This window comes from Trichomycterus rosablanca, chromosome 3, assembly GCF_030014385.1.
Source record: "Trichomycterus rosablanca isolate fTriRos1 chromosome 3, fTriRos1.hap1, whole genome shotgun sequence".
NCBI lineage: Eukaryota > Metazoa > Chordata > Actinopteri > Siluriformes > Trichomycteridae > Trichomycterus > Trichomycterus rosablanca.
In genome coordinates, this window is record NC_085990.1 from 4,034,380 (window position 1) to 4,060,962 (window position 26,583).

General features: G+C 39.3%; 2 protein-coding genes across 2 annotated transcripts; both read left to right on the plus strand.

Annotated features, from left to right (window-relative positions):
* Nucleotides 1-509: 509 nt before the first annotated feature.
* Nucleotides 510-8,969, plus strand: ctsk (cathepsin K). The gene is made up of 8 exons (XM_062992474.1): nt 510-599; nt 1,016-1,142; nt 2,237-2,359; nt 4,544-4,693; nt 4,949-5,167; nt 7,974-8,139; nt 8,226-8,334; nt 8,437-8,969. The coding sequence occupies exons 2-8, from the start codon at nt 1,017-1,019 to the stop codon at nt 8,534-8,536; spliced, it is 993 nt and encodes a 330-aa protein (XP_062848544.1). The 5' UTR covers nt 510-599; nt 1,016; the 3' UTR covers nt 8,537-8,969.
* A 9,957-nt stretch (nt 8,970-18,926) lies between these two features.
* Nucleotides 18,927-26,373, plus strand: LOC134310795 (cathepsin S-like). Its single transcript, XM_062992477.1, has 8 exons — nt 18,927-19,010; nt 21,979-22,104; nt 22,516-22,638; nt 22,749-22,901; nt 24,067-24,291; nt 24,373-24,538; nt 25,669-25,771; nt 26,164-26,373. Exons 2-8 carry the CDS (start codon nt 21,985-21,987, stop codon nt 26,261-26,263), a joined length of 990 nt encoding a protein of 329 aa, XP_062848547.1. The 5' UTR covers nt 18,927-19,010; nt 21,979-21,984; the 3' UTR covers nt 26,264-26,373.
* The last annotated feature ends 210 nt before the right edge of the window (nt 26,374-26,583 follow it).

Here is a 26,583-nt window from a genome sequence, read left to right on the forward strand (position 1 = left end):
CTAATATCCAAACAAACACGCAGCGGATCCTCTCTGGATCCTAAAGACGCTGCTATTCACTGTGTACTGTCTTGCACTTTTGTTCTATGTTGCACCCTGGTCCTGGAGGAACGTTGTTTCATTTCAATATGTGCTTGTGTAGAGCTGAAATGACCATAAAGCCTCTCTTGAACTCTTGAACTCTTAATTTCAGAAGTACATACGTTTCATTTCTGATTTATCAGTACAATATCAACACTGTGTGAAAAGCTGCAAAGATACATTTAATGGAAATACATTAAATAACTAAAACAAAAGGGGTTGAAAACGTATTTCGCCTTTAACTCAGGGTACACATATTTTGTGTACGGTACACGTGTGTGTGTGTGTGTGTGTGTGTGTGTGTGTGTGTAAAATTCCAAGCCCTACCATTTACTGTAATCTGACACCTAAAACTGGGCTGGAGATTCAAAGTGATTCCAGATGAAAAACCCACTTTAACTCTTCCCTCCTTCCACACTTCCTCAAAACCTATCCATATAAACTGGCTGTCTGCTGAATCTGTTTCAGTCTGAAGTTGAAGAATTTCTTTCCACAGAACCGACTTTTGTGGCTTTAAGGTAGGATCAGCTTGTGCTCATTCTCGGACTCGGTTCTTTTTGGAAGAGCCCTCCTGCTTTTATAGTTTATACATTTTTACATACATTAGTTCAGGTTTTTACATTGTAGTGTGTGAGCATCTTGTAAAATACAAGTTGTACATTTATTCTTGTTTTGTTTATCTTAAGCTTAAAGACTTTAACTTAGTTTCACTTTCATTTAAAACAGGCAGAGCTCTGTGTGTGTGTGTGTGTGTGTGTGCATTCCTTATAAGTACACAGAGACTCGTACATTGTTTAAATGTGTGTTATTGTTGTTTTTACCTGCATGTTAAACAGTATTAATGTGACAGTAGTGTAATGTGTGTGTGAGAGAGAGAGAAAGAGAGAGAGAGCGTGAGTCACTGGTCTCATGACTGCCGTATTTTTTCTTGCAGGATGTTTGTGGCTGGCTTAACACTGCTGCTCCTGGGTTCTGTACTGAGCCATCCTTTAGATCAGCTTTCTCTGGATAGTGAATGGGAAAGCTGGAAAACCACTTACAGAAGAGAGTATAATGGCCTGGTAACTTACTTTATACTCTATACATATATGTTTCTCTTATGCAAAGCATAATGGTCATTTCTAAAATAAAGTTAGTTAGAAATTGTCATACCAATAATTGCTATTAATAACTAAAATGTCTTTCCTTTATACATACATTACATTATATCATAATTGGGCAGCTCTGGAAGCAACCCAATAATAATAAGCTATATTATACAGTATTTTATAGCATACATTAATATACATACATAAAGTATTTTGAGATATTAAACCTTCCCGTGGTTGTTTATTCATTTACATACATAATCTTTAAAACACTGAATTTTGTCATGGCCTTACAAATCTTTGTCTTTGACAATTATGGCACTGATAAGCTTTCTCTGGACAGTGAATGGGAAAGCTGGAAAACCACTTACAGAAGAGAGTATAATGGCCTGGTAACTTACTTAATACTCTATACAGACATGTTATAGAACTATGCAAAGCATGATGGCCATTTCTAAAATAAAGGTGGGCAATATGTTTGCCTGTTGCGATTGCATTTGAGTTATGGATTGTCACATAAATCATTGCAATTAATAACTAAAATGACTTTCCCTTATACATTACATTATATTATAACATCCCAATAAGAGTGTTTTAACTAAATAAGAAGCTATATTATACTTGATAGCATAGCGTACATTAATAATACATACATAAAGTATTTTGCAATATTAAACATCAGAAGTAACTTAGAAAGACAAAACAGATAACACATTAAGACACTTATGATGTTTTCTTGTGTCTTTGTGGGTTTTCTTGCATGACAATGTAGAATAAAGGAACCTGTTAAGCAGCTGATATAATATACTGTATATACTGTTTATTTATTTACATAATCTTTAAAACACTGTATTTAGTCATGACCTAAATCTTAGAACACTGCATTATGTTCAAGTGCATTTATTGTATGTGTCTAATGTAAAATATTCTGGGCACAATAAACCTGTGTGCAGAATAATAAATCACAGTATTTTATTTGTATCATTTGTATACAAACACCTATGGAAGATAAGCTTTAGTACTTGGCCTGTCACAAATGTGTCTGTATGTTTGTGTGTACATGGCAGGGTGAACAGGCTGTTCGCAGAGCTATCTGGGAAAAGAACATGAGGCTGATTGAGGCCCATAATCAGGAGTATGAGCTGGGCATTCACTCATATACACTGGGAATGAACCACCTCGGAGACATGGTAAATACCACTTTCATCACAGCCAGTTTCAATAAACCCAAACTTGAACTGTTTTGTGTTTAAATATTTCCAGGTTAGCACTTGTATTTGTTCTTGTTACTCAATTAGAAAAAAAATCTAACTTATTTCTTTATTGCTAGTCTACCTGCTTAATAGATCACTTTATTGATCCCAGATGGAAATTCATACTAGCTTAAATTGGACTGGTTTTTAATAAATGGATCTCACATTTTCTAAAAAATATTCTGTTCTATACCACATTAAGGTATTACGAGTTATTAACATGGTTTGGTAAATGTATAATTATATTTATTTCTACTCAGTATGTATTTATCTATTCGTTTATTTGGCACCGATTGTGCTTCCTTCCCATACACCTGTCAACCAGGAAGTGAAAGCACGTTGTTACTGGTGCTGATATTGTTTTTGGTTGTCTTGTATCTCTGATCTCAAACACGTTTGTCTCGTGTACTTACCAGTTCAGAAGAGGAACTGATCTTAGCTACAAATAGGTTGCCACATGCTTGGGTATTTTTTAATTAAAATGTTATTTTGTTAGGAATACCCCACACATGATTTACCAGAGTTATTGCTATTAATACAAAACAACAAGAAGAACTAAAATTCATAAACTTGTGAACAGTGGTAGCCTAGTGCAGTGGTTCCCAACCACCGGGTCATTTATTACCAGGCCACACAGAAAGAATAAATAATCAGAGGTTGCTAGAAAAGCAGTTTTTACTGCTTCCATTATCAAAATATTTAGGGTGTTTTTGTCTTGTATCACCATGAAAAAAGCTCATTTTCAATCATTTGTGACTAGTATTGTTAAATCCTCCCATCCCTGCCGGTCTGTGAAATTATATCTTATATGAAACCGGTCCGTGGTTCAACAAAGGTTGGGGGCCGCTGGCCTAGTGGGTAAAGCTTTGGGCTATCAACTAAAAGGCTGAGAGTTCGAATCCCAGCTCTACTATGCAGCCACTGTTGAGCCCTTAACCCTCTCTGCTCCAGGGGCGCCGTATGATGGCTGACCCTGCGCTCTGACCCCAGTTTCCAAACAAGCTGGCATACGTGAAGAGAGAATTTAGTTGTACTGTACACCTGTATATGTATATATGACAAATAAAGGTGTTCAATTCTAAATTATTAGTAGTAAGTCACAAAGACATTATTTCTTTATTTAATTATTAGCTACTTAGCATTAAGTAAAATTAATGTATTAACAGCAATGACTGTGGTAAATCATATGTGTATGGTGTTCCTAACAAAATAAGATTTGAATTTAAACACCCAAGCATGTTGTAGTTAAGATCAGTTTCTCATCTAAATTAGTAATAACACCAGACAAACTTATCTGAGATCAGAGATACTACACAACCAAAAACAAAACCAACACCAGTAACAACATGCTTAGCATACAGCCAACTATTGATGGTTTATACTGGTTTAAACTTTATAAGATAAGTTTTATGTTACCCTTTTACTCTGTAATGACTGAATATAAGATTCGATTGGCCTTAAATTGTAAAGTTTCATATTAAGAATGCAGTATCAGTCCGAATTAGATTTTGGAGAAATTACACTTTAAGTCTAATTTGTCCATAACTGACAGTATAAGGAAAAAAAAGTCTCCCCATGCTACAGCCATTCAACAGAAGCTATGATTTTAAAATCATGTTTTTTAGTTTGAGTGCATTATGTATGGTGGGGGATACATAATGTTTGGGGGTTGCTTTACTGCATCTAGGACTGTAGGCCTTGAATGCGTTACAGGAACAATGAAATCAGAGGATTATCAGAGCATTTTAGAGTAAATTGTGCTCCCAAGAAAGCTAGGTTTGAGTCCAGTAGCAGGATAATGACACAAAGCACATTGAAAATTTGTCCATAACTGACAGTATAAGAAAAAAAGTCTACCCCCCCCCCCACCACCACCACCAATACTACAGCCATTCAACAGAAGTTATGATTTTGAGAATGTGTTACTGTGTTAACATGGATAACATGACAAGCCCTCTTTGATGCTCTCACCACACTGTCCACACTATATGTCTTGTAAATAACACATGCAACCATGTTTAGCCCATACGGATTTACCTAGAGGCTCAATTTAGGATTTAATGTAGGATTTGTTTTTTTGTACTCTTGATTTGTTCTTTACCTTCTATCCCTTTTTGTTAGACAGCAGAGGAGGTGGCCGAGAAAATGCTAGGACTGCAGGTTCCTATGGAGAGAGATTCTATGAATGCCTATGTTCCTGACCCACTAGATAAACTGCCCAAATCAGTTGATTACCGCAAACTTGGCTATGTTACATCTGTCAAAAACCAGGTAAGAAATCAAAACAGGAATCATATTGTTGTAGCTTTAATTTTAAAGACATAAAACTATGGTGATGACAGTATGTGCGATAAAACTTTGGCCATGAAAAATATAATTATGCTTTTAATTACTACATCAGTTGGACAATGGACATGTTCTGTCTGTCTAAACAAAATGTTTTTCTGATATAATGGTAAAATTGAATTATTTAGCAAGGATAATTGTGCCTATGAGATGCTGAACTATGCATTTCTCTTATTTAAGGGATCTTGTGGCTCCTGCTGGGCCTTCAGCTCGGTTGGTGCTTTGGAGGGTCAGCTGAAGAAGACCACAGGCCAGCTGGTAGACCTCAGCCCTCAGAACCTGGTGGACTGTGTGACTGAAAACTATGGGTGTGGCGGTGGCTTCATGACCAACGCATTCAGCTATGTCAGAGACAACAAAGGCATTGACTCTGAGGAGGCTTATCCATACATGGGACAGGTATACCTCACCATGTTAAATATATTCTAAAATAAAGTGCTTATACGTGATTAATTGCACTTTTTGTTTGGTTTGAAGCAAATGACAAAACCAAACTAACTTGTGATTGATTAGAAATGAGAAACTGTCCCCACCTTGTCAGTGCTTTGGTGGCTTTGATGCTTAAAAGACCAGTTTTATTCCCTGTTTCACAATGGCAATGCCAAGAGTCTGTCTGAGCAGGCCAGTGATTATCTTTAAAGATCTTGGCATCCCAGCTTCAGCAGAAATTTTATTAAAAAGTTTGCTACTCATGGTACAGTCAAGAACTTTCCAGGACATCGTGGACAAATTGATAAGAGAACCTTACAAATGTGGTTTCAATGTGGCAAAGAAACCACTTAACATTCAAAGAACTTCAGGCTGAGCTGGAGGCATCTGGAGTGATGTTTTTAACCCATACAATCTGCAGCGCACTCCACAAAACAGTGCTCTGTAGGTGAAATATAAGAACGACACCACTTCTTGAAGAAAGGCATAAAACTGAAGTGACTGAACTTGGACAAACCACAATTATTTTACTTGAGCTCTTTAACAATGCGTTCCAGCATTATGTTTATAAACAATAAAAATTGAGCCTTTAAAGAAAATGCACTTTACCTACAGTGAAACATGGTGGGGAATACATAATGTTTTGGGGTTGCTTTACTACATCTGGGACTGTAGGCATTGAAGAAGGCATATTGAATGCCTTACAGAAACTATGAAATCAGATTATCAGAGGATTTTAGAGTAAATTGTGCTCCCAAAAAGACTAGGTTTGAGTTGGGGTAGCAGGTTAATGACACAAAGCACATCCAAAAGAAATGAGTCCTGATCTAAATCCAATTAAAAATCTATGGAGCTGAAATCTGCTTTTGGGAAACGGAACCCTGCAAGCATTCAATAGCTTGATTAAAAATAATTGCTGTGAATGCTTGTAGGAAACTTTTAGCACACAGGTGCAAAAAGATCACAATAATGATGGAGGCTGTCACTGTTGGCAAAAATGTTGTGCAACCAAGAATTAGGGAGGGGCGTCTTTAATCCTGCCCATGTCATATACTCCTGCCCATGTCATTGGTACATATCCAATAAGTTCCCAAAATACTGGCTATTTTATACTAAACAATCAACAGTGCCAATAATGTTGACCACAACTGTATTTGTACCATAGGTCACAAAGCTATTAGAGTTATACACTGATCAGCCATAACATTAAAACATCCTCCTTGTTTCTACGCTCACTGTCCATTTTATCAGCTCCACTTACCATATAGAAGCACTTTGTAGTTCTACAATTACTGGCTGTAGTCCATCTGTTCCTCTACATACTTTTTTAACCTGCTTTCACCCTGTTCTTCAATGGTCAGGACCCCCACAGGACCACCACAGAGCAGGTATTATTTAGGTGTCGGATCATTCTCAGCACTGCAGTGACACTGACATGGTGGTGGTGTGTTAGTGTGTGTTGTGCTGGTATGAGTGGGTCAGACACAGCAGTCCACTCACTGTCCACACCTACTTGGTCCACCTTGTAGATGTAAGGTCAGAGACGATCGCTCACCTATTGCTGCTGTTTGAGTTGGTCATCTTCTAGACCTTCATCAGTGGTCACAGGACGCTGCCCACAGGGTGCTGTTGGCTGGATATTTTTGGTTGGTGGACTATTCTCTGTCCAGCAGTGACAGTGAGGTGTTTAAAAACTCCATCAACACTGCTGTGTTTTATCCATTCATACCAGCACAACACACACTAACACACCACCACCATGTCAGTGTCACCGCAGTGCTGAGAATCATCCACCACCTAAATAATACCTGCTCTGTGGTGGTCCTGTGGGGGTCCTGACCATTGAAGAACAGCTTGAAAGGGGGCTAACAAAGCATGCGAGAAACTGATGGACTACAGTCAGTAATTGTAGAACTACAAAGTGCTTCTATATGGTAAGTGGAGCTGATAAAATGGACAGTGAGTGTAGAAACAAGGAGGTGGTTTTAATGTGATGGTGGTTGGTGTATATAAACTCTATTCAACTGTTGTTTTTCATTTTCTTTGATATAAAATTGAGATTATTATTAAATAGACACAGTATAAGTTGTTTTCTGAACATAGCAGAACTGTTGGTAAAACAAACTGTACAGGTTTTTAATGTTTGGCACCAAAAGAGCCAAACTGGTGGTGGCCCAGCAGTAGAGTTTATTGCTAAATAATCGTGCACACTGATGCAATTTTAGAATGGTTTAGTGCTCTTTTGAGTACAGTAGTATGTAGTTTGTACAGCAGTGTCTGGTTTGTTAGTACTATGTTTCTGGCTTCAATGCTGTTAATAAATGAACATAAATACTTTTAAATGTGATATTTACTAAGGTTTTTTTTATTTATTTTTGTCAGCAATTGGTTGAAATTAGTCAGGATTGCGGTGATATACATTAATATAAGTTAATATTTTTACTGTGCATATCGACAGCATTTTAAAACCCTTTGTCAATGAGTCTTTTAGTCAAGTATATTATCTACTGATTTTTTATTTTGTTATTATTTATTCTGCTATTATGTTATGACATCTGAGGCTGATCAGACGTTGACTGATGCAATACAGAAAATATAAATAAGTACAGGACCTAAATCATCCCGCAATCATGTCTTTGTTTTTATTCGTAATATTTGCAGCGTCAGTACTTTACATATCAGATTAGTATCGGTATTGGTCGATTTTCAAAGATGTAATATCGGAATCAGATAAAAACAGTAGTTTTCATGTGTGTCTGAATACTGCCCCCTGCAGGACGAACCGTGTGCTTACAATAAGTCTGGCAAGGTAGCAGAGATCCGAAGGTATAAGGAGGTGAAGAAAGGCAGTGAATATGCTCTGGCCTCTGCTGTGGCTAAGGTTGGTCCAGTTTCGGTAGGCATTGATGCCATGCAATCGACCTTCCAGTTCTACAAGAGTGGTGAGTGGCTAGAACATCTTGTTTTTGACCATACTGATTTAACAGACTTTGATATAAAATAAGACTTACATGACATCTTTTCCAAGGTGTGTACTATGACCCCAACTGTGACCAGGAAAACATTAATCATGCAGTGCTGGCGGTAGGCTTTGGTGTCACACCCAAGGGCAAGAAGTACTGGATTGTCAAAAACAGGTGAGTTGGTACCTTGTCATCTTTTATCATGTGCCATTAAAAAAAAACACTTCTTTGTTCATCATGTTAAATCCCCTCTATGTCTTTTTGCTTCTCTTCTAGCTGGGGTGAGGAGTGGGGAAAGCAAGGTTACGTCCTGATGGCTCGTAATCGCAACAATGCCTGTGGAATTGCCAACCTTGCCAGTTTCCCTGTCATGTAAACATTCTAGTATCCCACTACAACCACAAAAGTCCACTGACACTAAACAAACACATAAGAGACTTAATCATATTTCATAACTTGCACAAAAATGTTTCTGCACTTGAATGCAGGTTTTTATAACAACCAAGCAGGATCTATACCAGATTCATCATGGTTAATTGGTTTGTCTGAGCCCTTTAACTTTTGCTTGTATCAGGTGGTTGGTATAAATACAGCAGCCTGATATATGGCTTTGCAGGAAAACATTGTGTTTTTTAAAATCCTTGTTTTGTTGTATACATTTGTCTCTGACATTGTATTTTCTGTGAACAGGTTTAGTTTTAGATAATGTGCAATATGCAGCCAGATTAATTTCTTTTTGAATAAAAATATACCTCTGGTAGGGATTTTATGTGTTACATTTTGTCATTAAATTTTGACATGAAAGGGAATTTTGACAAAATAAAATAATGTATTTTAAATTGTGCTGTTTTCATTTTTATTTACCTTTGCTCTCATTTTGCATAACAATTCATTGTTGGTAATTAGATGTATGAATGATCTAAAATAACTATTGTTCACTAATGCATTAAAGAATATACAGTGTATCACAAAAGTGAGTACACCCCTCACATTTCTGCAAATATTTCATTATATCTTTTCATGGGACAACACTATAGACATGAAACTTGGATATAACTTAGAGTAGTCAGTGTACAGCTTGTATAGCAGTGTAGATTTACTGTCTTCTGAAAATAACTCAACACACAGCCATTAATGTCTAAATAGCTGGCAACATAAGTGAGTACACCCCACAGTGAACATGTCCAAATTGTGCCCAAATGTGTCGTTGTCCCTCCCTGGTGTCATGTGTCAAGGTCCCAGGTGTAAATGGGGAGCAGGGCTGTTAAATTTGGTGTTTTGGGTACAATTCTCTCATACTGGCCACTGGATATTCAACATGGCACCTCATGGCAAAGAACTCTCTGAGGATGTGAGAAATAGAATTGTTGCTCTCCACAAAGATGGCCTGGGCTATAAGAAGATTGCTAACACCCTGAAACTGAGCTACAGCATGGTGGCCAAGGTCATACAGCGGTTTTCCAGGACAGGTTCCACTTGGAACAGGCTTCGCCAGGGTCGACCAAAGAAGTTGACTCCACGTGTTCGGCGTCATATCCAGAGGTTGGCTTTAAAAAATAGACACATGAGTGCTGCCAGCATTGCTGCAGAGGTTGAAGACGTGGGAGGTCAGCCTGTCAGTGCTCAGACCATACGCCGCACACTGCATCAACTCGGTCTGCATGGTCGTCATCCCAGAAGGAAGCTGACGCACAAGAAAGCCCGCAAACAGTTTGCTGAAGACAAGCAGTCCAAGAACATGGATTACTGGAATGCCCTGTGGTCTGACGAGACCAAGATAAACTTGTTTGGCTCAGATGGTGTCCAGCATGTGTGGCGGTGCCCTGGTGAGAAGTACCAAGACAACTGTATCTTGCCTACAGTCAAGCATGGTGGTGGTAGCATCATGGTCTTGGGCTGCATGAGTGTTGCTGGCACTGGGGAGCTGCAGTTCATTGAGGGAAACATGAATTCCAACATGTACTGTGACATTCTGAAACAGAGCATGATCCCCTCCCTTCGAAAACTGGGCCTCATGGCAGTTTTCCAACAGGATAACGACCCCAAACACAACCTCCAAGATGACAACTGCCTTGCTGAGGAAGCTGAAGGTAAAGGTGATGGACTAAACCCAATTGAGCACCTGTGGCGCATCCTCAAGTGGAAGGTGGAGGAGTTCAAGGTGTCTAACATCCACCAGCTCCGTGATGTCATCATGGAGGAGTGGAAGAGGATTCCAGTAGCAACCTGTGCAGCTCTGGTGAATTCCATGCCCAGGAGGGTTAAGGCAGTGCTGGATAATAATGGTGGTCACACAAAATATTGACACTTTGGGCACAATTTGGACATGTTTACTGTGGGGTGTACTCACTTATGTTGCCAGCCATTTAGACATTAATGGCTGTGTGTTGAGTTATTTTCAGAAGACAGTAAATCTACACTGCTATACAAGTTGTACACTGACTACTCTAAGTTATATCCAAGTTTCATGTCTATAGTGTTGTCCCATGAAAAGATATAATGAAATATTTGCAGAAATGTGAGGGGTGTACTCACTTTTGTGATACACTGTACATGCAATGGCTTTCATTAATGTGTCTCTATTTGTAATGTTTAGTAACAAGGACCAACCACTGTTAAAGTCAACAAATTTATTTTAACATGGTAGCATGTGGACGGGGCGGCACGGTCGCCTCACAGCAAAAAGGTTCTGGGTTCGATCCCCAGGCGGGGCGGTCCGAGTCCTTTCTGTGCAAAAACTGTCCAAAAACATGCAGTCAGGTTAATTGGAGACACTGAACTGCCCTATAGGTAAATGGGTGTGTGTGTGTGTGTGTATGTGTGTCTGCCCTGCGATGGACTGGCACCCCGTCTGGGGTGTTACTGTGTGCCTTGTGCCCATTGAAAAGCTCGGATAGGCTCCAGCACCCCCCTTCCTCGTTACACTAATTTGATAAGCGGTTAAGGTAGTGAGTGAGTATGTGGCCAAAAGACAGTGTTCTGTGGGCGAAAACTGTGGGTATTGTGATGGCTACATGACAAGTATCTTTATGTATGTGAGACAACAAAGACATAGACTCTGAAGCGGCCTCCTTACACATGGGGCAGTTATGCCTCTCATCGACAAAAGAACATCGTAGATCTGGCTTCAGCCTATATATTTGTACATTCAGTTACAAGGCTGCATGACTGCTAGCTTTGTTTTGTCTTTGCATCTTGTTAAACCTTAGAAAAGCCATGAAAAACCAATATAATAAGACAAAGCAACAATCATATGGCTGGACAAATCACACAAGCTTGGCTTTAATCGTGATAAGTGATTTGATAAAAGGTTAACCTGTCTTATATATTCACTCATGTTTACAGATGATTACTACTATCATGTGCTGCTTTTAGACATCCCAGCTTGCTTCACATTGCTTCACAGGCTCTATTTAAGTGCTGAGCAAGGCCCTTAACCATCAATTGCTCAAAATCGTGTCCAGCCGTAACTGTAAGTCGCTTTGAATAAAAAAGCATATGCTGAATGCTGAAAAAGTTTTCAAGTTTGCCCCTTTCAGTGTGTACTAGGAGTGGAATTACATCAGAAGTAAATACAGACAAAACAAACTAGATGCAAGACCTACATCATAACAGTCTTATAACAAGTGATTCTAACATTATCTGAAGGAATAAACCAGACTTAGCAGTAGTTCTTTAGTATCACAGGAACTTATATTCCTAAACCACACTTTTTACTAAGGTGTGGTCAATTACACCATTGCTTTGGCACTTGTCTAGTAGCTAGCTTGCAAAAATGTTAAATAGCACCACTCAGTCATTCCATACCACCACTGTTTAAATGTGATTTGGGCATCTCTGGGTGGCAATTTATCAGCTTTGTGAAAGTATCAAAACAAGATACAAAAGATACCTTTAATGTCACTGTACAAGCAATACTACAATAAAGTTCAATTTGGAGCAAGCATACATTCATTTATTTTCTTATCCGCTTATCCAATTAGGATGGGGGGTGGGGGTGCTGGAGCCTATCCCAGATTTTCAATGGGCGCAAGGCACACAGTAACACCCTGGACGGTCCATTGCAGGGCAGACACACATACACACACACACCCATTCACTTATAGGGCAATTTGGTGTCTCCAATTAACCTGACTGCATGTTTTTGTACTGTGGGAGGAAACCCACACAGACACGGGGAGAACATGCAAACTCCGCACAGAAAGGACCCGGACCAAAATACAGTGAACACAGACAGCACACACTGCTAACAAAGCTGTCTGTATACTCTCCTTATGTGGTTATTCTGCAACAAGAATATAGAGTTTGCATGTTCTCCCCTTTGGGAGCTCTGTTTTCCTGCCACAGTCCAAAGACAACCAAGTGAGGTGAATTGAAGATACTAAATTGTCCATGACTGTGTTTGACATTAAATTTGTGAACTGATGAATCTTGTGTAACCAGTAATTATCTGTCCTGTCATGAATGTTACCAAAGTGTAAAACATGATGTTAAAATCCTAATAAATAAATAAATTCTTTTTTACTTCAAATTTTTATTAATACCAAGTATTAATTAGGAGGGTCATGCATCCCAATCCTCTTGTAAATCAAACAATGGTTTTGGTCCGTGTCCTACACTGCCCTCAGATCCACATAGTCCTTGTTACTTCTCTTTAACCCTTAGCTGATATCCTGAGATTAAATTCTGTAAATTGTATTACAGTCTTGAGTTTTACTGTCAATGTTTTAGAATTAAGAGTTGTGGTGTGAAATGCAAGACACTTGAGAGCTATTTTTAGACAGCTTGTCCATTATTTATTTAACAAAATGTTATAATCTCATGGTAGTTATTTAACCATTTGCTTTTATACACTTCACAGATGAACATTATGCAGATGTTCATGTGTACGTGCTTGCTTCTATTGGCTGCTTCAAGTAGCAGGAACTTTTGTGTGTTCCTGTAAATCACATCATTAACATTTGTCTGCTTCAGGGCCTACCAATTTACCATAACAATGGTAATGGAAAAACATAAACTTTTTGCAGTAAACATTTGCTTTTGATTTTTTTATACTAGATACTTTTTCAGGCCCCTGGACCTTTGCACACTTTTATTATACATTTTTAATTATATAGTTATTTTTAATTATATAATTATATAGTTTTAATTTTGAATGGCTAGTATTGCCATGTAAAACATGGTTTAAAGTTATCTCTTATTCACAGTACTCAGACCCTCTTCTGTTACACTCCAAATTGTGGTTGGGTGTGACCTTTTTGCTTTAATTATTCGTAAGATATGAACTGTAGAACTTATCTGAAGCTTAGTTGGTGCACTTTGAATTGATCACACATACTTTGTAAAGGCACACACATCATCCATTGTCATCCAGGTCCACTGGATAGTGTATGTTTTCAAACCACTATAGGGTGCTTTGCAGGTAGGACGTTAAAATACCATGATGTCTCTAAGACCATCTGTAAAATACTTATACTGGTCTTAAACAGTGACAGAACTACTATTACATATTTCCAGTTTATCCATTAATGTTTTAGCCAGTGAATGTGTATACTTTTGATCAAACTAACATGGATCATCTTAGTACACGTGAGACGCAGAACTGCCTTAAAACACACAGCCATCACAACCTGGACATTATGAATAACTTTCAAAACGAGACTAAGGGACCCAGGTGGCGCAGCGGGATATTCTGCTAGCACACCAGCACAGAGTTTATGAATTCCTCAGTTCGAAAGTCGGTGTTGCCACCGGTCGGCTGGGCGCCATCTGGCGGGCATAATTGGCAGTGCCTGCACGTGTCAGAAAGGGCGTGTACAGCGACGTGCTCGCCTTGGATGCAATCTGGTATCCCTTAACAGCAGAAGATAAAATTGAATGCTCTAAATCGGGAGGAAAATTGGGAGAAAATGCATTAAAAAAAAACAAGACTAAGGGGAATCACTTCCATTTACTCAAAAAAGAATCCAAATAGGGTCCGAATTCATCCTGAAAATGGAATAATGACAGGCTCTGTACAGACCAGTCAAGTTCTTCCACACCAAACACAGCAAACCATTTCTTTATTGATATTACAACAGTTGCCACAAAGATAAAAGCACACAAAATGTTTCTTTATTTTAAACCATTAAAGCAGCCACTGATCATAAACCTTACATTAGATTGACAATATGCATTCAGGTAGAGGTTCAATAGGTAGATTTGTTAGTTGTTATGCCACAGCAAACTATTGACTCTGGTAAGGAAAACTGCAGCACCAAAGCTTTAAACTAGTTTAAACTCGGTGTGAAAGCGGAAATTTGGCTCTGCATCATCTGAGTGCATCATGCGTATGCATATACAAAGGCATTTTTACGTAGTTTGTGTTCCACCTCAGTCATGATTATAGAACTGAATCATGATAAATCCACACGCACTCATACTGATTTTACCATGTCAGCGAAACCTTGACATGCAGATTTCACTTCCTTGTGTTGGTTCCCTTTTCCCCTGTGCTAATCTGAGTGCAGTGTGTTGTTCTTTCTTCATGTTACAACAGCTTTTGTCATCTTAAATTCACCATACATCGTGATCAGCAGAAGAAATGGCAAACAGAATTACTAAGAACAATAAATAATCAAAGTAAATTGTAAATAAATATAGAAAACATGCTCTATCTAGCCACTTTGACTTGTGTTTAAATGAAAACTGTTAAATGCCTGAAATACATTACAAAACATTGGAACACAGGCACATTAAGAGTAGGATTATGTTAAAATATTCAAAACAGATTATAAACAGATGATACAGTCATACTAGGGTATAAAAGAAGCATCCCGCAGAAGGCCCAATAACTGATAAGGCTTGCCTAACACGGTTGCCTCACTTGTCATGGTATGTGGTTTATTGGGTACCTAAATTATGGGAACTTTCTTTATTTACAGAACATTAAGAGCAGACCATTATGCAAGGTTGTTAAGATGAAGACATGTTTCCTTTACTGTTTTCAGAGAATGGAACATACTGTATGTAATAAATAGCATGAATTGATTTCATAACACTTCCATAACACATAACACTGCCGCATGACTGATCTAAAATTCTAATTCCTTAAAAAATATGCTGAAAAAGCACTGTTGCAAAAACCTGACTGGTTTCTTGCTGACTGTCAGGCCTTGACGAATGTTTCCTGAATTTAAAACTTTCCTTTTCATGCCTAACCAGATTATACAGGGATTTTAAAAAGTCAACTGTGTGAAACACTGATCTTTCAGTCATTTCAGACCTGTTGTTTAGGACAGTTTCCATTGCCAAGTGGAAACAACCATGCTAAATGTGTTAACCCAGTACTGAGGCAGGTCATACTGGTGGAGCAAAAAACAGTGCAGATGGTTGAATGGTCAAATACAATTAAAAAATAACCATGGGAGTGAGACAGAAGCACCATATTAAAAATCCAATTGCAATAGATTTTGATAAAGCAATGCCATGAAATTTTGGCGTCAATAACGTCAGTTTCTTATTTTGGGGGGACGGGGTGGCACAGCTGGTATGATGATTCAGGCAGAGCAGCATGGGTCCTAAGGACCTGGGTTCACTGCCTTCAGTCACTGTTACTGAGATGTTTGGCATGTTCCTTCCATGACACTGTGGGTTATCTTTATGTACTCTGGTTACTATCCTCCTAAAACATGCACAAGACAGACTGGCTGCTGCAAGTTGCACATTGGTGTGTAAGTATGGTGGTTTAAAATATTGTCCAGTGTGTTTTCACGTCTTGCGCCAAGCAATTACAGGTGGCGCTGGACTCACCGTGACCGCAGTAACGTTATAGAATAGAACGCCTTTATTTGTCATATATACAGTGTATCACAAAAGTGAGTACACCCCTCACATTTCTGCAAATATTTTATTATATCTTTTCATGGGACAACACTATAGACATGAAACTTGGATATAACTTAGAGTAGTCAGTGTACAGCTTGTATAGCAGTGTAGATTTACTGTCTTCTGAAAATAACTCAACACACAGCCATTAATGTCTAAATGGCTGGCAACATAAGTGAGTACACCCCACAGTGAACATGTCCAAATTGTGCCCAAAGTGTCAATATTTTGTGTGACCACCATTATTATCCAGCACTGCCTTAACCCTCCTGGGCATGGAATTCACCAGAGCTGCACAGGTTGCTACTGGAATCCTCTTCCACTCCTCCATGATGACATCACGGAGCTGGTGGATGTTAGACACCTTGAACTCCTCCACCTTCCACTTGAGGATGCGCCACAGGTGCTCAATTGGGTTTAGTCCATCACCTTTACCTTCAGCTTCCTCAGCAAGGCAGTTGTCATCTTGGAGGTTGTGTTTGGAGTCGTTATCCTGTTGGAAAACTGCCATGAGGCCCAGTTTTCGAAGGGAGGGGATCATGCTCTGTTTCAGAATGTCACAGTACATGTTGGAATTCATGTTTCCCTCAATGAACTGCAGCTCCCCAGTGCCAGCAACACTCATGCAGCCCAAGACCATGATGCTACCACCATCATGCTTGACTGTAGGCAAGATACAGTTGTCTTGGTACTTCTCACCAGGGCGCCGCCACACATGCTGGACACCATCTGAGCCAAACAAGTTTATCTTGGTCTCGTCAGACCACAGGGCATTCCAGTAATCCATGTTCTTGGACTGCTTGTTTTCAGCAAACTGTTTGCTGGCTTTCTTGTGCGTCAGCTTCCTTCTGGGATGACGACCATGCAGACCGAGTTGATGCAGTGTGCGGTGTATGGTCTGAGCACTGACAGGCTGACCTCCCACGTCTTCAACCTCTGCAGCAATGCTGGCAGCACTCATGTGTCTATTTTTTAAAGCCAACCACTGGATATGACGCCGAACACGTGGACTCAACTTCTTTGGTCGACCCTGGCGAAGCCTGTTCCGAGTGGAACCTGTCCTGGAAAACCGCTGTATGACCTTGGCCACCATGCTGTAGCTCAGTTTCAGGGTGTTAGCAATCTTCTTATAGCCCAGGCCATCTTTGTGGAGAGCAACAATTCTATTTCTCACATCCTCATAGAGTTCTTTGCCATGAGGTGCCATGTTGAATATCCAATGGCCAGTATGAGAGAATTGTACCCAAAACACCAAATTTAACAGCCCTGCTCCCCATTTACACCTGGGACCTTGACACATGACACCAGGGAGGGACAACGACACATTTAGGCACAATTTGGACATGTTCACTGTGGGGTGTACTCACTTATGTTGCCAGCTATTTAGACATTAATGGCTGTGTGTTGAGTTATTTTCAGAAGACAGTAAATCTACACTGCTATACAAGCTGTACACTGACTACTCTAAGTTATATCCAAGTTTCATGTCTATAGTGTTGTCCCATGAAAAGATATAATGAAATATTTGCAGAAATGTGAGGGGTGTACTCACTTTTGTGATACACTGTACATATACAGATGTACAGTACAATTACATTATTTTTCGCATATCTCAGCTTGTTTTGGAAGCTGGGGTCAGAGCGCTGGGTCAGCCATTGTACAGGACCCATGGAGCTGAGAGGTTTAAGGGCCTTGCTCAAGGACCCAACAGTGGCTGCATGGCATAGCTGGGATTCGAACACTCAACTCTCAACCTTTCTATTGATAGCCCAAAGCCCTATACAGTCCTATTTATAGCCCAAAACAGCCCTGACCCGTCGAGGCATGGACTCCACTAGACCCCTGAAGGTGTGCTGTGGTATCTGGCACCAAGATGTTAGCAGCAGATCCTTTAACTCCTGTAAGTTGTGATGTGGGGCCTCCACGGATCGGACGTGTTTTTCCAACACATCCCACAGATACTTGATTGGATTCAAACCATTCCTGAAACATTTTTGCTTTGTGGCAGGGCGCATTATCCTGCTATCAGGCCATCAGGGAATACCGTTTCATGAAAGGGTGTACGTGGTGTGCAACAAGGCTTAGGTAGGTGGTACGTGTCAAAGTAACGTCCACATGGATGGCAGGACCAAAGGTTTCCCAGCAGAACATCGCCCAAAGCATCACACTGCGTCACAGCCTGCTTTTACCCTGTCAGGACCCCCACAGGACCACTACAGAGCAGGTATTATTTAGGTGGTGGATCATTCTGAGCACTGCGTTGACACTGACATGGTGGTGGTGTGTTAGTGTGCGTTGTGCTGGTATGAGTGGATAAGACACAGCAATGCTGATGGAGTTTTTAAACACCTCACTGTCACTGCTGGACTGAGAATAGTCCACCAACTAAATATATCCAGCCAACAGTGCCCCATGGGCAGCGTCCAGTGACCACTGATGAAGGTCTAGAAGATGACCGGCTCAAACGGCAGCAACAGATGAGCGATCGTCTCTGACTTTACATCTACAAGGTGGACCAACTAGGTAGGAGTGTCTAATAGAGTGGACAGTGAGTGGACACGGTATTTCAAAACTCCAGCAACGCTGCTGTGTCTGATCCACTCATACCAGCACAACACACACTAACACACCACCACCATGTCATTGTCACTGCAGTGCTGCTCTGTGGTGGTCCTGTGGGGGTCCTGACCATTGAAGAACAGGGTAAAAGCAGGCTAAAAAAGCATGCAGAGAAACAGATGGACTACAGTCAGTAATTGTAGAACTACAAAGTGCTTCTATATGGTAAGTGGAGCTGATAAAATGGACAGTGAGTGTAGAAACAAGTCAGTGATTAAAAGGAAGTGAATCTGGTTTGGGGGGTATCAGGTGATAATGAGCTCATGACACGTGACAGTAGCAGCTCTTTATAAAAGTGCAATCGCACGACGTTCCTCATTCGCTTCCTCTTTAAGGTGTAACAGGTTCCATCTGATCATACAGAGGTAAGAACAATAAACACAACATGTAGATGGAGTTTTTGTTCAGAAATGTCGCTTACCAGCTTTGTTAGTTCGTTTGTAGCTCACTAACTCATGTTAAATCTACTTGAAAGCTGTTTCTTTTACTTTCGGTTTGAGTTTGTTGTTTGTGTTTGTAGGGCTGTAAAATGTGGGGTTTTATTGTGTGTGACTGTAAAGTTTACATTGTTCTTGTTGCTCTGTGAGTTTACTTGAAAATGTACTGAAGGTGATGTGTTTTTAAGAGGATTAAAACTGTGACTTTAGTTTTTGTAGTTTGTCTGCATTCATGTCCATGGTGTAGTGTAGACCAGAGAGGTTTCAGAGTTGAGTTTTAATCGTTTTAATAGACTAAACCCAGTCCATGAGAGTCTTAATGTTTAAAGTCTCTATGATTAAGTGTTTTAAATCAGTAAAAATACTAAAACTGAATAGTGCTGTGAACAGTCAGGGCTGAAGCCAGACATCTCTGTTAGAAACGCCTCAATTGCACCATATATAGGCCAGTTCTTACTGTTCAAGGCAGAAGTGAAGCAATTGTTAATAACCTACCAATAAACCTTCTGCAAACAAATGTGACCATGCCAGATTTAAGTAGAGCTATTGTAGAGCCTTCCACACTTTGCTGACCATTTCTCTAAATTCAAGCAGCTGCTGATTTCAGTTGTCAGAATCAGAATAATCGGAATACTTTATTGATCCCAGAGGGGAAATTGCAGTTTTTACAGTAGCACCCATTTATGTAGAAAAAAATAAACACTGTACTAGCTTAAAACAAAGAAAAAAGAAGAAAAATGTGCAAATAGAAGTTAGTTATTTACACAATTAAATAATTAAAATGCTTACATTATTATTCCATATATATATAAATAATATTGCACAGATAAACCATAGTGTTACACATTAAGGGAGGAATTATAGAGTTTGATGGCCACAGGTAGAAAAGACTTCCTGTGGCGCCCTGTGGTGCAGTTTGGTAGGATGTGTCTTGCACTGAATGTGCTCCTTTGTCTCAAGTTGTCTTCTTTCCTTTGGTATGATCACATTTGTATGCAGCAGGTTTATTGGTAGGGTATTAACAATTGCTTCTTGTCTACTTTGTGAACAGTAAGAATTGGCCTGTAACTTAGTTGCCATTGAAGTGTTTCCAATAGGGATCTGGTTTCAGCCCTGACTGTTCACAGCAGAGATTTAGATTTAGTGTTTTTACACTTATGTTTAAAACACTTAATCATAGAGACTTCACACAAAGACTTTCTCATGGACTGAGTTTAGTCTATTCAAACGATTAAAACACAACTGATACATTTCTGGTGTGCAGCATGACCACCAGTGTACATATTCCAGGCTGCTGCTTTTTATGCATTTATGAATATTATGCACTTTGTGTCTTAGTCCGTTTGTCCTCGTTTTCATCACGTATTTATTGCAAGATCAAAATACTTTAATTCCCTTAACCCTTTAATGGTCTGCCTAGAAAATGTTTAAAAAGTATGTATTTGCATTTCTTAGTTTCTTGGGACTATACCAGTAATATTATTTTACTAGTGCACACAGTATTTATTTTTTTTTTAATGAGCCTCTACCAAACATTTGATCACACAAATGATTCAACTTTTCATGAATGATTTTTCAGCTGTTAGCTTTAAGTTGACAAAGGTTAGAAGGGCTTTTTTTAAAACCACCATGTCATCTACCAATATCTGAGTTAGAACAAGATTATTTAAATACAGCTTATGTTTACCCAAATATTTATACTTGAAGTAAGCTCAACCAAATTCTGTTAAAGGGTTAATGTTTAACATGTACTTTCAGCCATTTGGTTAAGCTGCTTAAACAGCATAAAACACAAAGCATATCATTTATTATTAAAGCTGTTTGTTTGGATTTGTTTTTTGGACTCTAGCATAGTATCACATTGGCACTCCTACCTTACATGTATTTTTGCTGTGAGGCTGTGTTACAATATTCCTGATCAGAATTTGTAATTGTTGGTCACTGCTTTTATTTTTGTTCAGTTAAATAAGTGGATCAACGTAGTGTAATAGTTCCAGTAGTTCTGTTGCCTAAACAGCTACCCTGGTATTCTGCCAAATATTTATAAACCTAATGGCTGGAAATGTTTTTCCATACCTGTATCATGGTTGGCTCTGGTGTTGGCATACTTGTACTTGCTGAGTAAATGTGACCATTCTTTATTTTATTTTTTTTCTCTCATTGTATTATTGAACCTGTAGCTACATTGTAGAAACGTAAACAAACAGCCTGGCCAGGTTAGTGAATATTTTAATGCTTTTAAATCACTTTTGTGGTGTGCTCCTCTTTGTTGAAAGCTACTTTAAAAGTATTGTGTGTTTTTTGTTTTGTTCTTGGTCCACTAAAAGATTGAGTCAGTGTAGTCACTTGTGCAAACAAGAACGAAAGCTTTTTATCTGATAAATTGAAATGACTGGGTTGGGACTGATAGGAAAAGGGAACCTTGGTCATTAGCATGGTTTGTTTTTGATTAGGGTTTGGAAAGTGTGGGTGGTTTCATGTAGTGTTGTCATGTTTACTGTGTCCACTAGATGGCGGTGTATACACGACTACTGGCTTGATAGCCATTTCCTAAAACAAAATGCAATACCAGGGAAGCTGGCTTTAAGGGGTGATTTTATTTCAATGGCGCTGCAATCATCTATTAATATAGAGATTCCAGTCTTAACAAAAAAAAAACAATGTGCATAATGACTACAGCAACTAGATATAGCTTTAACTTGATCAGGTTTCGTTTGAGACGTGTCTAGATGGATGGTTTCCTACTTTATTGATCCCTAAGGGACATTATTTCAACTTCTGTCACTTCCCTCTGAGTTTTTGTTTTACAAATCTTGCAAATGGAAAACTGGTTTGGCTTAACCACACTTGTATATAATGTGAATCTCACATCTCACAACTTTTTCATTCTGAGCAGCTCAAGATGTTGAGGAGCTTGCTGTTTACTGTACTTTTTGGCACAGCATTGGCCATCACTGACCCAAGCCTGGACCTTCACTGGCAAATGTGGAAGAAAAATCACAGCAAGATTTACTCCACTGAGGTGAGGCCTGATTAACTTCATATAAACATGTTAAAATTAAGGACGTTTGAATAGAGTGCACTGATCAAGCATGCTATAGCAGTTGCAGCCCATAATGAGATGCAATTGTGTGAAAGCATGTAATGACATGAGTATTTCAGGAGAATTAAATAATTTGCCTTATTTTAAAATGGTTTATGCATTCATAAGCATTGTACATACAAACTAATGTCAGGATATTCACTGTAGAAGAACAAAAGTCAGAGTTTGTGTTAAGGTTTTACATGTCTTAAAGCATGCTATTTGAATGTTTAGTTTTCTTATTCAGTGCTTAGTTGGGTATAGTAAATGTTTTAAAGCATTCATTGTCACTTATGTGGTTTAGTTAAACCCAAACTGTAAAGTTTCATTCATTTGTAAATGTCCTCGTAGGTAGAGGAGTTGGGTCGGAGGGAAATCTGGGAAAGAAACCTACACATGATCACCCTGCACAATCTTGAGGCTACTATGGGAATGCACTTGTATGTTGTACGCATGAACCATCTGGGAGACATGGTAAGTGTTTATTAGAAATGCTGCAGGATGCTTTAAGGATTGTTTTGCTCAGCTTTGATCTGATTTGTCTTAATTATAATGCTTAATCACTTTCATCCAATGAATTTCAGACTGAGGCAGAGATTATGCAGAGTTTGGCTGGAACTCGAGTACCACCTAACCTAAGGAGACCAACCTTACCTTTAGTGGCCTCCTCAGGCCGTTCTGTGCCCGATTCAATTGACTGGAGAGAGAAGGGCTACGTCACTGAGGTCAAGCAGCAGGTATAATTGTCCATTTATTTCATGGTCAAGTCAGTTTGGCTTGATTGTTTGGTCAGTGTCTTAATTCTGAATGTTTATACAAGGGAAATAATGTAGGTTGCTGCTTTAATTTCAAAATTTGGTCTTCAAATGATTTTTGTTTACTTTAAGCTCCATTGTATTTATAATATTTAGGGTGAATTTGTATTAATGCAAACTAGGCTGGTGCTTTACCCAGTACAACCACTTGGTCATGGTCCTCAGATCAATTTAAAGCATCATGTATTGCTTTTGTAAGTCATTACAACCTGAAGCCATACCAGCCATGTGTGTTAAACTTCTATTTTACACCAAAGCAGACCCAACACTTAAGATTAGGTAGATGCAATCTTTAATAAAAAGTGACCAAGTTTAGATGAACTTTTGAAATTTAAGCTGTTTGGAGGTATCTGTGACCACTGCAAAGTTGGTGATTTCTCTTGCCCCAGCAGATACCTTAAAGTTAAACTCTAAAGCTGAGCAATAATGCTTAGTTTATCTTTGAATCAATGGTGTAAACCTGCATGTACACTTTTATTGCTTAAATAAAAGGAATTGGTGTCAAGTTTTTACTGCAGGTTAAATCATGTTTTCCAGGTACCAGGTCTGATTTAACTGAGATGTACCATATTTTAGTTCTGCTGTTGGTATAGCTTTCATTCTCATTGTTGTGGTGACATGGTGGCTCAGTGGGTATCCCTGTTGCCTCACAGCAACTGTCCTTTCTGTGTGGAGTTTGCATGTTCTCCCAGTGTCTGTGTGGGTTTCCTCCAGGAGCTCCAGTTTCCTCCCACTGTCAAGATGTGCAAGTAAGGTAAATTGGAAATATAAAATTGTCCATGACTGTTCGATAAAACCTTGTGAACTGAGTGACTACTGTTCCTGTCATTAATGTAACCAAAGAGTGTAAAACATGTGAGAATCCTAATAAACAATCTCATTGTTGCCAGTGATTTATTAAGCATAAACTTGTGTAAAAAAGCTCAATATTCCCAGCCTAAGCACATGCATATTTTGTCAATAGAAGTTTTATAAGCTATGGAACTATGTGCATTTTAAATGTTATGCAGTGTATTTTAAAGGTTAAATGCTTAAATGTCTGTTTAAAACAGAAAAATAATTGATAACGTATCGTTTGTCGTTTCAGGGTTCATGTGGCTCCTGCTGGGCTTTTAGTTCTGCTGGTGCTCTGGAAGGTCAGCTCATGAAGACCACGGGTCGGTTAGTGTCTCTCAGTCCCCAGAACTTGGTAGACTGCTCCTTCAAGTACGGAAACATGGGCTGCAATGGGGGTTTTATGTCTGAGGCTTTCAAGTACGTCATAGATAATGGTGGCATCGATTCTGACCGAGACTACCCTTATACTGCAAGTGTAAGTAAAGTTGTAAAGTAGCTTTATCGTATCAATTTACCAATTCATTCCGCAATTCTTGAAATTCTGTTGCTTTTTCAGGAAGGGCCATGTAGATATAACCCATCACAGAGGGCTGCTAACTGTTCCAGTTACAACTTCGTCTCTGGGGGTAATGAGGAGGCTCTAAAGGAGGCGGTTGCCACCATTGGACCGATCTCTGTGGCTATTGATGCTACTCGACCAAAGTTTGTCATGTACCACAGTGGTAAGATACTTGTGTTATTCGAGTGTTGTGTATAGGAAATTCAGCTGAAAGTTGTGGTATAGATAAAAAGTTAGTGTTATAGACAAACCTCTTCAGAGTATGAATGTAAAATAAGTTAACTGATGCAAGAACTGTTTGGGAATTTGAGTAACAAGCCCCGTTTTGTAATTGTTTAACTTCCTTACTGCTACGGTCACTGCTTCCTGGTAAACCGACAACTACAAGCAAGTTAGCCCAAGCTAACGATGGCAAAATTTGAGTAACAAGCCCCATTTTGTATTTGTTTAACTTCCTTACTGCTACAGTCACTGCTTCCTGGTAAACCGACAACTACAAGCAAGTTAGCCCAAGCTAACGATGGCAAAATTTTTCCTTTCCCCAGAGTTTAATGTAGCATACTTCAAATAGGTTAAATTATATTAAATGAAATTAATTGAGGTGGCAGGGTAGCACTGTCACCTCACAGCAAGAAGGTCCTGGGTTTGATCCTCAGGTGGGGTGGTCTGGGTCCTTTCTGTGCAGTTTGCATGTTCTCCCCTGTCTGTGTGGGTTTCCTCCAGGAGCTCTGGTTTCCTCCCTCAGTCCAAAAAAATGGTCAGGTTAATTGGAGACACTGTGTCTGCCCTGTGATGGACTGGCGCCCCGTCCAGGGTGTTACTGTGTGCCTTGCACCCGTTGTAAAGCTGATCTAGGCTCCAGCAATCCCAGTGCTCCTAAAATGCTGCTTAAATACTTTACTGCTTTACTGAGGGCGGCACGGCGGCTCAGTGGCTAGCACTGTCGCCTCACAGCAAGAAGGTCCTGGGTTCGATCTCCAGGTGGGGTGGTCCAGGTCCTTTGTGTGCAGGTTTCTATGTTCTCCCCGTGTCTGTGTGGGTTTTGTCCGGGTGCTCCAGTTTCCTCCCACAGTCCAAAGACGTGCAAGTGAGGTAAATTGGAGATACAAAATTGTCCAACTGTGACCTCAACCTTGTGAACTGATGAATCTTGTGTAATAAGTAACCACTGTTCCTGTCATGAATGTAACCGTGTGTAAAACATGATAAATCCAAATAAATGAATACTTGTACTGGTTGTATGTACATGTGTGAAACAATACTACTTGGCTGTAACTTGTTTTTGCTTTTCAGGTGTATACAGTGATCCAACTTGTACCCAGAATGTTAACCATGCAGTTCTGGTTGTGGGATATGGTACACTAAATGGAGAGGACTACTGGCTGGTGAAAAATAGGTAACCACTTAAAACTAGTTTCAGCTAGTGTAGTGATTATCTCAAATTGGGGCGGCTCAGTGTTTAGCACTGTCCTGGGTTCGATCCCCAGGTGAAGCGGTCCAGGTCCTTTCTGTGTAAAGTTTGCATGTTCCCCTGCATGTCTGTCTGCGTGGGTTTCCTCCAGGAGCTCCAGTTGCTCCCACAGTCCAAAAACATGCAAGTGAGGTGAATTGGAGATACAAAATTGTCCATGACTGTTTGACAAACTTGTGAATCTTGTGTAATGAGTAAAACATGATGTTAAAATCCAAATATCTCAAATTAAACAGAATTTATTTGTTTGCCAATGTCCTCATTCCTGTAGGATTTCAGTGTCTACATTGTATGTAATACTCTGTCTCCTTCCACAGCTGGGGAACTAGCTTCGGTGATGGAGGCTACATCCGCATTGCACGCAACAAGGGCAACATGTGTGGCATTGCAAGTTATGCCTGCTACCCAATCATGTGATTTTAACAAATAATTTTAATTTTATTTACCCCTGACAACTTGTATAAAAATTTAAGTCAGTTATACTTTATTTAAAAAGTTTTATAAATAAAAAAAAAAATGAATTTTTAGACCTTGTCCATTTACCAAATGGGTTTTTCTTACAAACCACAAGAAACTGCAAAACAAGATTGTAGTCCAAAAAAATGTACAAGTGACTTTATTCAGTGCAACATCACAACAAACAATTTCACATGAGGTATCAAAGGATTTCAATTAGTACACAACATCCAGTTATGATTGACAGACTTGTCATGATTCAAAACCTTTGGTTGGTTAGC

Bases quoted from the DNA above. Each gene is read 5' to 3' on its own strand.
- LOC134310795 (XM_062992477.1), top strand. From the start codon at position 21,985: ATGTTGAGGAGCTTGCTGTTTACTGTACTTTTTGGCACAGCATTGGCC. The intron at 22,902-24,066 runs GTATAATTGTCC...TTGTCGTTTCAG, and splicing joins TCACTGAGGTCAAGCAGCAG to GGTTCATGTGGCTCCTGCTG. The intron at 24,292-24,372 runs GTAAGTAAAGTT...TTGCTTTTTCAG, and splicing joins ACTACCCTTATACTGCAAGT to GAAGGGCCATGTAGATATAA.
- ctsk (XM_062992474.1), top strand. From the start codon at position 1,017: ATGTTTGTGGCTGGCTTAACACTGCTGCTCCTGGGTTCTGTACTGAGC. The intron at 1,143-2,236 runs GTAACTTACTTT...TGTACATGGCAG, and splicing joins GAAGAGAGTATAATGGCCTG to GGTGAACAGGCTGTTCGCAG. The intron at 2,360-4,543 runs GTAAATACCACT...CCTTTTTGTTAG, and splicing joins TGAACCACCTCGGAGACATG to ACAGCAGAGGAGGTGGCCGA.